Consider the following 13,273-nt stretch of genomic DNA (forward strand, 5'->3'; position numbering starts at 1 on the left):
TTGGCTTGGGCAAGCTGGACACGCCCCTTGTTGTAGTCTCCTTTTTTTCCTCAAGCAAAAGTCCCAATTTTGGCACCACCAAATTAATTATTTTTGCTGATCAATGACATTAAGATTGCTGTGCCACACCCACAGAGATGTTCCATGCCCGCCCTGTGCCTGCATGACTAACAAAAACAATGTTGGCTTGGGCAAGCTGGACACGCCCCTTGTTGTAGTCTCCTTTTTTTCCTCAAGCAAAAGTCCCAATTTTGGCACCACCAAATTAATTATTTTTGCTGATCAATGACATTAAACCAAAAATCTGGAATAAATTCTATCCCTGATCTGAGCTGGCTGTTGGTTCTTGTTGAAGACCATTTCACTTCATTATTAAACCAATTAGCTCTAACTTGTATTTTTATTCTTCTGAATGGGTGATCCTGCTTCCCACCATCCAAATTTGGCTTCAGGTAATGAGATGCTTCCCTGGACTGTAAAAGGCAGAGAGGATTTGGGTCACAGATGGGGACATCCTGCAGGACAGGGGGACCTGGCTTCACTCCAGCTCCCAGGAAACCTGGATATTCTTTTTTCATCTCACTGGGCAGATTTTGATATATTGAGATAGGGAGCAATTTGATTTCAATCAGATCTAGACTACAGGTATCTCAAATGTGTCCTCCTTTACTTCTCTGCATTCCAGACTAAATTTAATCCCAGACGTTCAAATCCCATTTTTTTAGCTGGCCCAAGCCTCCGTGCCTTGTTTAGGTTTTGTTTCAGGTGCCCCATTAACTGATAAAATGCTGTCACACTTTGCCGCTTTGTGGCTCTTTAGTATTTCCCAGCATCCTTTTTATTTCTCTCCATTTTTTAAAAATTCAAATTTTTCCTCATGCCTCTACTGAACCCTCCTCAGTTACTCACAGGATCTGATTTTTCTTGTTGGGTGACAGCTCATTCAGGAGCCAGGACTGGGCCAGATTCACCCTGTGTGGAATTCCTTGATTCTGTTAAAATCAGTGGAATAAATCTGGAGTTTGTGCTGGCGTAAATTAAATAAAAACCTCCCTAATGTGATCAAGGAGCTTAATATGTCCTCACCAAAAGGCAGTTCCAGTTTATTCTTTTGATATTTGTGTCTTATGATTTAATTGAAGGATGGGATTTCCCCCCCCATTCATGAATAGGTAATGACAATAAGCATGTCTAATTTTTAAATTATAAAATATAAAACATATATAAAACATAAAATGCACTTTGTGCAGTGGACTCTCACCTGAGAAGTCTGAGCACTCATCAATATCACTATTAATTACAATTTAAATGAATTATGTGGCCAGATCCTTCAGAAGTTGGATTTTTCAATAATATTGTGAGTCATAAACAAGTCAGAAATGAAAAAAAGTTATCAAGAGTGTAACTGAAAAATAGGAATAATATTTTTGTAAGTGCTGTAACATCTGCTAAACTTCCTTGTATTTCTGCTGTCATAAAATTTGAAGTTCAGCCAGGATTTGACACTTTTGAGTCTGGGATATTGTGAAACAGTTTGGAATTCGTATGATTGTGTGTAAACACACCCTTGATATTTGTTTTTATAATCATCATCAATATTATTGATATTTTATAGTAATGATAATTATTTCATAATCAATTATATTATCCATATCTCCACGGAAACAAACCCTGTCAAGACAGCTTAGACATAGAAGTTTTCATATTTTAATGCTTTATTTGGAATATTTCAAACATTTTGCTGGTTTTCACTTATATATTTGTTAGAATTATTAATATTTTCTCATTTAAGCTAACAAACTGCTGTGATAACATCACTGTTTTCTCTTCTCGTCTCTCTGCAAGGTTTATTTCATGATGGCCCTGTCTGAACAAATAGATTTAGTAGAGTTGACATAAATATAAAACATTGTGCAAAAAAGCTCAGGTAAAAATGGTGCTAAATCAAAGTATTTTTAGGACAACATGAAACAAAACCAAAGGACCGTGCTTGGAATCGCAGAGACAAAACCCTGAGTGTGCCCTGGCTAATTGTCACTGCTAAAATCTGATTTTATTTTGAATTTGCAGGCAGAACTGGGCACACCGAGGCCGTCCGGGTGGTGTTTGAGCCACAAAACATCAGCTTTGAGCAACTGCTCAAGGTCTTCTGGGAGAATCATGACCCGACACAAGGTAGAGTGATGAGCGAGCCAGTATTTAATTATCTTACTAATTACAGCTGGGATAATTAGTGTTTGAGCTGCATGGAAGAGATGAACCTTGAAATCACACTGGAGCTCAGGAATATGATTGCAGACATTTATTGACAGAGAAAGAGAGGGAGAGGGAGAATGGGAGCACAGAAGCTCTGAGTGCCCCTCCTCCCTTACAGCTGCCTGGGCTGGGAAAATTCCCACAGAGTGGCACGGGAGACAATGGAAAATTCTCTTCAACTTTGATTATGACAATTTATTCTGTAATTTCTTTTGTCTCTTCAATTAGAGTGTATTTCTTTGCAATTGCAAAATTTATATTATTTTATTTTATTTTATTTTACCGTGTATTTTAAATTTTATTTTATTTTGCTGTATTTTGGTTTTTTTTAAAAAAATTATTTATTTTATTTTATTTTACCTTGTATTTTAAATTTTAATTTTTTATTTTATTTTGCGATATTTTGGTTCTTTAAAAAAATATTTATTTTATTTTATTTTATTTTATTTTACCTTGTATTTTAAATTTTATTTTATTTTTCTGTATTTTGTTTTTTAAAAATGTATTTTATTTTATTTTATTTTATTTTATTTTATTTTATTTTATTTTATTTTATATTTTATTTTATTTTACCTTATTTTACCTTATTTTAATTTTTAAAATTTTATTTTACTTTATTTTATTTCATTTCTACCCAGGCCCTTTAGCCTTCATCACAGCTTGGGATTTAACATTTTTCAACAGTACTGAGTGTATTTTGTGATTAGAAAAAGGGAACAAAAAGGGCTTAGAGATGTTGTGCAGAGACACCAGTGGATCATTCTACCTATCTGCCTTATCCAAACCTTTGGATTTAATTTATCCTTCTTGGCAGAGGTTTTGTGCTGACACGACCCACATCTGTGCAAACACAAATGGGAAACTGTGTGCAGAAAACATTTTGCATGTTTATAGAGTTCCAATAAACCTCATCCCTTCTCCCATTTCCCAGAAACGCTGCACACAAGTAACTCATTTCAATATTTGAACAGCCATGGTAATTATGCCACTTGTTACCGCATCTGGGAACAAAAAAATTGCAGATGATACCTCCAAAATGTGATGCCATCCCAGGAAAGAGAAACTCAAAGAGGGATCCAGGGACTATTGTGGATAAGTGTCTTCCACTGAGCCCAAAGTGGTTATTGCAACTTCTGCCTGTATGGAAAGGGCTTGAGTCAGGAATTTTCTGTCTGCAGGGCCAGGAAATTGGAACATTTTGTGCAGTTCCTCTGTTGCCATCCCAGGGATCTGTGGAAATATTGCTGGGGATTTGAAGAGGGACAAAAAAAGGATACAGAGCCCAGAAAACCACCCCAGTGCTGGGAATAGACACATGAAAGAGGGAGAGCACCATGTCATGGGGGGATATCAGGAAAATGTTTTTCTTTTAGAGGGTGGATGGGCACTGGAACAGCTCCCTAGGGAATGGTCACAGCTGCCAGAGCTCCGGGAGCATTTGGGCAATTCTCTCAGGGACAGGATGAGATTGCTGAGGTGTCCTGGGAGACCCCAAGGAATTGGATCAATGATCCTTTTGGGTCCCTTCCAACTCAGGATATTCTGTGATTGTATCATCAAGTCAACCTTGCAGGTACCTTGTGACAGGTTCAGCACTTGACCCTGACAAACCTGCAGTAGCTGGGAGCTGAAGTTTGGAAAGCTCCACTGTGGAATGAAGCAGCTTCACATCCCTCAGTGTAATTAAACATTGGAGTATTTTCCCATCACTGTCCTTTTAAGTCTTTTGGACGGGATAATCCATCATTTTAAAAGAGGGGCTTGATTCCAGTCAGGAGAAGGAATCCAGTGAATCTGTCGAATGCAGTGGCCCATGCTGATGATTTATGAGCCTCCCTTTCCAACCCCCTCCTTTAGAGCTGTGTTCAGGATAATTCAGCTGCACAATTCCTGAAAAACCTGGAGCTCTGCATTGAGAAAGATCCCTTTCAATGGCAGGGGGTTGGAACGAGGTGATCTTTAAGGTCTCTTTGAAACCATTCCAGGATTGTGTGATTCTAAGGCAATCTCCACCCTCAAATCACACTGCTGGACCTTCCTGGTTTTCTTGTACAGTTTATGAAAGAGTTTTTGTTCCTGTCCTACAAGTTTTTGGTTTTCTTGCTCTTTTTTTTTCCTTTGGATTATCAGAAATTGGCCATCACCAGAGGGTGGCTTCTTTCTTTGAGCCTGGAGAAGAGAATCCTCAGAGTGAAATAATTGAGGACTTCCAGTACCTACAAGGAGCCTACAGGAAAGGTGGAGAGGAATATTTACAAGGGCCTGGAGTGAGAGGAAAAGAAGAGTGGTTTCAAACTGAAAGGGAGTAGGTTTAGATGGGATATTGGCAAGGAATTATTGGCTGTGGGGGTGCTGAGGCCCTGGCACAGGGTGTCCAGAGAAGCTGTGGCTTCCCCTGGATCCTTGGAAGTGTCCAAGGTCAGGTTGGACGGGGCTTGGAGCAAGCTGGGATAGTGGAAAGTGTCTTTGACCATGGCAAGGGGTGGAATGAGATGGTTTTTAAGATCCCTTTCAACCCAAATCATTCTGGGTTTCCATGGCTCTTATGGACTGGTTGTTTTGATACATCAGGACAATTGGTCCACTTTTCTTACTCGTATGTTTGGATTCATCCTGATTGCCAGAGCTGGGAACTGATGGAAAAGGAATTTATGATTCTTCATCTTCCAGTTATGAGGAATGGATTTCTGCTGAAATAATTTGGACAACACCCACCTAATCAGTCTTTTGCCATGTCTGTATGCTTTGGCAGTGGTTGGGCTCAGCCTGTGGGCTACTGAGAACAGGGACGTGCCTGAAGGGTTTTAGGATGACTGAAGTTCATTATCTGGGCACACTGATATGTGGATGAAGTGTAGTAGTTGTGAAAACAGGTCAGATAAACTCATCAGCTGAATTTCTGATTCTTTCTGGCTCTAAACCAAAATAAAATCATGACATTATGTCTTTATATCCTCATACAACTGGGGTTCAGCACCGTTCCAGTCTGTGCTTTCAGAAGAAGGCTGGATGTGGCAGATGTGTGATTCACTCTTGGATTTCTGGCAGCTGGGAAGCATCACCTAATTAGCCCAGGCAGGAGGCCGTGCTAATGTGGCTGAATTCCTTCTGGGAATGAGCTCCTGTCTCCATGTGACACCGAACCATGGAGACACCCAAATCCTTCACGACTGTCTCAGGCATCTGTGTGGCATGGCAATGCTTGGTGGAAACACTCCCAAACCTTCATCTAAGCTTGGATCAACAGAATTTCCACGTGGTCCTTCCATAATAATTTGCCAAAAGTGAGAGCATCACTTTACCCCTGGAAAAGAAGGAATTGTTCTCAGAAGACTTTGCACGCCCCGACTTTGCGGGGGTTGCTTTACCTGGGTATTTTTGTGGTTCCTTAATGTTGCACCAGAGAAGGTTGGACACCAGGAGGAATTTCTTTATGGAAGTGGCTGTCAAACTTTGGAAGGGGCTGTGCTCTTCCTGTTGGAGTCCCCATCCCTGGAAGTGCCCAAGGAACACTGGAACTGGACCTGGCACTCAGTGCTCTGAGCTGGGGACAAGGTGGAGATTGGACTTAAGCTTGGAAGTCTTGGAGGTCTTTTTCAACCTAAATGATTTTGTGATTCTGTGATATTGTTCTAATCTCAGTCCAAGAATTTTGCAAAGCTCTTCACACCCCATTCATATTTCTTGATTTGAGAAAAACCTGAACCACAAGGTCCCAATGTCAAATTTCTGTTTTGTAATGTGGGGATGGTAGAAGGTCTCTAAGTTGGGATTGTTTCTTTGCCTTGACCTGTACCTATTCTGTATTTTTAGCTGGCTGTGGGAAATGTGGCTTTATGTAGATACTAGAAGAGAGAGTTTTGAGCTCTGACCTGCAATGTTTTTCTCCTTTGTGGTTGAGCTGTGTGCACACAGTGAGTTTTATTCTGGCAGCCTTGTGGGAATGCAGGACTCAGCCTGCCAATGAGAAGATTTTGACTAAGAAGGTAAATGAGAAGATTTCTTGTTCATGAAATTCAGCACAATCTTTGGGTGAATCCCGTGTCTCATACAGCAAGTGCTGGACTTCTTGAGTACAGATCTCATTCAAAAATACAGAAGCTCAGTGTGTTTTATCTTTTTCCAGAATTTGGGGTAACACCATTTCACCTCTTCTACCCCCAGCACAGATAATGGACTTGTCTCATTGTTCTGATGTCATTAAACATCAAATGTGTACATTCTATGGCAGATTAAGACCTTTCACTATTGCTTTAGTTGGTACCAAGTTGCTGAAGAGTACAGACTGCCAGTCCCATCCTTCATCATTGTATGAGTGTATTAATATTCAAAAACTCCTGTTTTCCAAGCAGTTGTCCTTTAGAAGAGACTGACACCTCACTGGGATTCAAATTGTCCCTGGGAAGGAGCCTGGCTCTTGTTTAGGGAAGCTCTGGAGTGCACAGAAGTCAATTGAAAAACAGGAACCTTTGATCAAATCAAACAGTTGAAAGAGATCCTCCCCAATGAGCATCTCCAAAGTGTGGGGCCCTGACAAAGTCCTCCTGACTGTTAATTTAGGCTCTGTTTTATAATTCATTAGAATTGGGAGACTGAAAAAGCAACAAACAACCCCCTGACTTCTGCCAAGTGGCATATGGCTGTCATCTCTGCTCAGCCTCCAGTGCCCTGCTCAGCCTTGCTGCTCTCCCAGGGATGATCTGATCTGTAAGAGGATTGCTGTGGATGGCTCTGTAAGGGCTTGAGATGTTGTTTCTTTGTCACTGATACAGAAAAGAGGGCTGAATGGGATATGCCAAAAATACTGCAAAAAAAAAAATCTTTGTGGATAATTTTATTTTTTAACCTTTGCAGAGGCGTAGGGCAAAGTCTGTGTTGCCTGTTTTTTTAATGGGGCCATCCTTAAAGCTTTCCAGATTTTTTTAGATTGTAAGACTGACTATCTCCTTAAAGTTGCACCCTGACCATGGTGCTGCTGGCACCTATACAGAGGGACTTGGACTTTCAGCCATCAGTTTTGTGCCTCTTCTGCAGTGTCACAATTTCTGTAAAGTAATATTTGACTTCTCTGTTAGGGAAAATGGTGATTTTCTCCTTTCTCCCTGACCTTTCAGCCAGATACAAGCTCTTTGTTTGTGTTGACTCTGGCAATCACAAAGTTCTCTGCTCAGGCTGAAAATTAACCCTGCATGAATGGAAGTGAAACGTGGTTTCCAGCCAGGATTTAAATTGCCAGGAGCAGGAATGCTGGTGGGATCACCCTTCTGGCATCAGCACTGACCTGCAGTGCCTTTGCCAATTCCAAACCCTGCTGTGCTCCTGGTTGGGGAGGGATGTGTCATGTTAGATCAGATCAGGAAGTTTGGCTGCTCTTTGTGGGGTGTCAGAAACTATTCCTCCAGACCTTTGGAAAAATCAATCTGATACCAGAGAAGAGTGTTTGGCATGGTGCAAATGTGAGTCCTGTAAAGGGCTTTAATCTTGAAATTCTCCTGACCTGTGTGTGGGTGAAGTCCTTTATTTGTCAGGAATTTCAGCCAGTTCAAGGTGACTTTAAAGAAAGGCTCCTTCTTGCTTTTATGGTCTGTACAAAAGTCAAGCAGACAGCACAACTAATTTCTTTTTTGAGCAGCTTGGTCTAGTGGAAAGTGTCCCAATCCATGGCAAGAGATGGAACAAGATAATCTTTAAGGTCCTGTTGAGCCCAAACCATTCTGTGATTCTGTGAAAATGTGTTTGGGAGAAATGAAAAATCCACTTGCTCCTTCAGTTCTGTTTTTTCCTGAGCACAGTCCAAACCAGATGCTTGTTTGGGTAGTTCTGCTCCTTACATTCCTCAAAAGTACCCAATCATTCCCAGCCCACAGGAAACAAGAAAACAACTCTGGTACAGCTACAATTCCTTGTGATGAGTTCCTGTTGTCCACAAATCCCATAATTTCTCATTCCTTCTGCCTTTCTGTTTGGATTTTTGAGTTAGTGGCAGAGAGGAAGCCAGCACTCCACAGTTTTGGTCACTCTGACCACAGGGTGAAGGACGAACCTGTGGCCACGGCTGCTCAGGGGCTGCTGGAATTTCCTCTCCAGCCTTGTTGATCCTTTAGGAATACCCAGAGAACCAAAGTCATTGTAGGGCATCTCATTCCCCCCTTCCTGTCAGGGACAAGTCCTTATCTTGCCTGTGTTTGTGCAGGAAATGTAAGCAGGGCTGATGTTTTTCCAGTAGTTGAGGACCATCTGTCCTACAGCAAACCCATCACCTGCCAGACTTGTTCAGAGCATCTCTCAGTCCATATGTCTTGTGTATCCATGATAAAGAAGAAATGTAGGAGCCATTTCTCCTCCCCGTGACCTTCCAAACACGCTGGCATTTAGCCTTGGTGCTGATACAGGAATTCTCCAGATTAATATCTGCTTTTCTTTGTGCTGACCCAGTTTGCTTGCAGAGGGGATATTTATTTCTCCCCAGCTTTGAAGGCCTGTACTTTTTTTAGACATTGCATAAGGAATCTATCATCTGCAAATAATTAAAATTAGACACTAGAAATGATATTGTGTTGCTAATGAGCAGATGTGTCTACTTATACCAGTGGAAGAACAGCTGTACACATAAAAAACGCTGCAGCCACCCTAAACCAACATTTGGTATTCTGCTACAGGCCTGGAACTCCATTTGGAGATTAAAGGGAAAAAAATAATCTCTCCCTGTAAAATGTAACCATTTTTATGTTTTGCCTTTACATTTTTGTAACTTGCTTCCCTTTATAATTTGAGTGAGATTTGTGACTCTCAGATTAAAGCACCTTTGTAATGTATTTCAAACGTTATTAAGAGCCTTGATGGTCTCAGCATTATTACAAGGTGTAACAAAAACCAGCAGAAATACAAAATCTATTGTCACCAGGCATATTAAATATATTCAAAATAGAATTACCAGCCCCTCAGGGATCCATTCTTGGTCCAATACTCCTCAATATTTTCATTAATGACTCGGAGGATACAGTGAAGAGGATGCTAATTAAATCAGTGGTACAGACATTGCTGGGAGGCTCTTGAAGGAAGCGAATAAAGCACAGCCCTGTGTTGATAAATTAACAAAAGCCATGGAAATCGATGTGCTAGGACACAATAAAGATAAATGTGAGGTGGTTCCTGCAGGGCTGGACACTCAAGAGTAGAACTGGGTTGTTTGATAGGAGTCTTTCTGTTGTCTTCTTCTAATTCCTGCTCTTTCCAGTGAAATCCCAGTGGTGGGACAGTTGTTTGATTCATCCCACCAGCAACGAATTTAGTCCCCTGCCCAAACCCACCTCCAAAATGTCTGTGGTCTCTGAGGTTTTTAAAGTAGCAAAGTCTTTGCCAAAGTTGTACTTTGGGAATGCAGCTTCATCTCCTTCCTGAACTGAAATCTTGCGTTTTGTTGTTCCCACTCTTTGTGTTTCTCCAGGAGTAAACAGGCATTAAAAATAAATAGGTGTTATTAGGCTGCTTTGCATCCCCAGGAATTTCAGCTGCCGTGCCCTAATTTGCACGTTAGACTCTTCTTATCCATATAAATTAGAATAGACTTTTCCTGACCTATATTTGCAGTTTAGGAGATGATGTTTTCCCTGCATCTTTCTTAATGAAGGGGATTATTAACCAGAGCACTGGTTTGCTGAGGTGGGCTGAACACTTTGCATTTTGAAGTGAGTGCTGCTGAATCAATTCTGGCTCAAGGGCAAAAGTCCTTCTGGGCTCTGAATTCCTCATTCAACTGCTTTTAAGTTCTTTATTTTACACCTGACAAGGATGTGTGGACCATTTCCCCAGAACTACTGAAAATTAAAACTCTGACACTGTGGGAAACATGAATCCACCTGAGAGAGGTGAAGTTTATACTGGATATGAGGAAGAATGAGATTCTACTTTATATATATATAAAATACAATATCATGTGGGTCCCTTCCAACTCAGAATATTCTGTGACTGTGATATAAGAACGAGATGATCTTTAAAGGCCCTTTCCAACCCAAACCACTCCATGATGCCGTGGTTCTATCCATGAAGCCAACGGGAATGTGGTGGGAATAACTGCATCTAAATTTTCATGTGTTTCTAGAATTAGGAGAGGGCAACCTTAGAAAGTCTTTTTCTGCAGAATTTTTTGATGGATTGTTCCTAATCCTTAGGCAAAGAAAACAATAGATGAAGTCAAAACAAAGAGACACCAAACATTGTTTTGTTCTTCAAATAATAGTGAGTTTACTGTACTTGGGTCTGGAAATCTGAGGCACTGAAGCGTGGCATCATTAATCATAGTTTATGGTGATTATTAGTAGGCTTTTAATCTTTGTTTTCATGTATAATTAGGTACAAGAGGTCAAAGCTGACTCTCTTCCGAACAACAATATTTTCAATGAATGACTGTTTTTCTCTGCCTGCAATTTCCTTGTGCATATTTATAAGAGCACACTTGTCTGTGTTTTGAGAGAGCAGTGTCCCATGAGCTTATCTGCTGATAAAAGCAAATGACAACACTATTATTTTTATTATCACTAATTATTTTTATTACTGTTGCAACAGCACCTGGTGGATCGGAGTGGGTTTGGATTCGTAGTGCTGGCAAATGCCTAAATTGAGGCAAGGCACTAATGAACAGCAGATAAATGAAGAGAAGGGAGGAGGCACATGGAGAAAACAACAGCAAATCTCTGTGGTTCCATAGCTGAGCCCATGTGGTAACTGGTCTGAATCCCTGCATATCTTAATTATATTTTTCCCCATCATCAGTTGTTGTCCAGCTTTTGGTAACATCATAGCAAAGTTAATCCCTGAAGAAAATCAGCAGTGGGGGCCCAATTCTGGTACCCAAACAGAAGTGCCTTTGCCATATCAGATGCTTTTGGGTATTTTTCCTGTTTTCCCACAGTTAGAAAATGTGGAGCTCATTTCCGCCCTCTGCCATGTCCTCCAGTCTCTTCCACACATCCCTGCTGCATGCATTTTATTTAGGATTGAAAGCTGTCAGGTCTTGTCTCCCCAGCACAGCCAGAAGGGATAAAGGCTGAGCTAAATCCACTTAAATTTCAATGTTTCCATGGGCATGGAGGGGCTCAGCTCCCGTGGGTGTGGGAAGAGCTGGTCGACACAGTTGACTCAAATGAGGCATCAATATTTGGTCAGTTTTGGTTGCCTAAACCAAACCTCAGTTCCAGATTCACCAATAAATGTGGATAAAAATTTCATTCTGTTCCCATGTTCACAGAATCATGGAATTGTCTGAGTTGGAAGGAACTTTAAAACTATCTCATCCCACACACTGCCATGGGCAGGGACACCTTCCACTATCCCAGGTTGCTCCAGCCTGGCCTTGGACACTTCCAGGGATCCAGGGACAGCCACAGCTTCTCTGTACCAGGGCCTCCCCACCCTCACAGCCAGGAATTCCTTCCCAAATTCCATCCATCCCTGTGCTCTGGCAGTTTGAAGCCATTCCCTGTGTCCCTCCATGCCTTGTCCCAAGTCCCTCTCCAGCTCTCCTGGAGCCCGTTTAGGCACTGGAAGGAGCTCTGAGCTCTCCCTGAATCCTTTTCTTTTCCAGGGGAACATTCCCAGCTCTCCCAGCCTGGATCCAGAGGGGCTCCAGTCCTTGGAGCATATTTGTGGCTTCCTCTGGAGTTTCTCCAGCAGGTTGAGGTTCATCCAGGTCCCAGACAGATTTTTAAGAGAAAGTACCTCTGAAAAAGCCTAATGCCTATTTATGGCAGAAAATGTCTAAAATCCTGCCTAAACCAAATCATTTAACTTTTTATTAAAGTGAAGTCAAGTTTGATTAAAGCAAAAGTCCCCTGCAATAAGTTTAGTGCTGTTAAGGATGATTTATGTGCATAATTCACTGTTCTATTCATCTGCTCTGTGCACTACTGGTAAATATAATTTTCAATTAATAATTAGAAATGGATTAACACTTTTGCCTGCCAGTGATATTTGAGTTAACACTTGAGCTTTGTTACACTCATCCAAAACAAACCTGTGAGGGGGTTTTTTTTTTGGGTTCAGGTTGATGATGAGCTTCCTTCAAAGGTGAAAGAGCATTCAAAAATGCATTTATACATTATTATATCTGAGGGAATGAATAAAGAATGAATATACAGGGAGCTTTTCTTCTAAACCAAGTCTTCTTCAAGAATTTCCAGTTTTTAAAAATATGTACAAAATATTTGAAGTGTTAGAGGAACAGTATGAAATGGTTTGGGTTGGAAAAGACCTCAAAGATCTTTTAGTGCCAAAAGAGGACCAAAACCAGAGTTTCCTCCTTGACACTAAAAACTGTGTATATTGAAAAGTTTCTAAACCTTGTTGATGGTGTAAGACTTCTCTTTATTATGTACAAGCTCATTAATTCTTTTAAACCTCCCGAAGAAACTATTTTCTATTTAATTTATGCTTCCTGCACCACAGCACCTTGAAAATCATCCAGAACTCTCAATGCACAGCACTGTAACGAAATTCTTTCCTATTAACATTTTTCTCCTTTAATCATGTGCCATAAAGAGTTTTACTTTCCCCTGGCAACTTTTAAGCTGTATGGATGTAATCATTAGAGTGAGTGATGACATCAAGCCAGGCTGACATGGTGCCATTGATTTTTACTAAATAATGATATGATGAGCTGGAAGAAGGAGTTTTATTAGTCTTAACTCAGCAAGGATTGATTGGGGAGAAGAAAATGACCAATCCGTATCTCAGGTTGCTGCAGGTATAAGAAAATAAGTGACAGCTGCAGAAAAGTCTATAAATCACGGGAAAAATTATGATAAAAATAAGAGCTATGAACTGCCCTTTAAAATTTCACTGGATGGCAGAGAAGAGTCGAAGAGACCTCAGCCATTTATCTCCATTATGCCTGGGATCCTCCGAGAATAGCAAAGTTGACGGATGATGCCATTACCTTTTTTTTATTATTTTTAAATGGAGGGAAGATAAGGAGTGGTGTATAAGTGTTACTTTCAAATCATTAGAGGGTTGATACTTT

General features: G+C 40.7%; 1 protein-coding gene across 2 annotated transcripts in view; it reads left to right on the forward strand.

The window, feature by feature from the left end:
- The window catches only part of MSRA (methionine sulfoxide reductase A), a 232,445-nt gene that overhangs the window by 135,090 nt on the left and 84,082 nt on the right, over positions 1 to 13,273 (forward strand). For both annotated transcript variants that reach the window (XM_039697620.1, XM_039697621.1), the window contains exon 4: positions 2,071 to 2,175. In XM_039697620.1, the coding sequence (XP_039553554.1) occupies positions 2,071 to 2,175 (105 nt within the window). The remainder of the gene's footprint in view (positions 1 to 2,070; positions 2,176 to 13,273) is intronic.

This window comes from Passer montanus, unplaced genomic scaffold (genome assembly GCF_014805655.1).
Source record: "Passer montanus isolate IOZ18808 unplaced genomic scaffold, ASM1480565v1 scaffold119, whole genome shotgun sequence".
In the NCBI taxonomy this organism is placed as follows: Eukaryota; Metazoa; Chordata; class Aves; order Passeriformes; family Passeridae; genus Passer; species Passer montanus.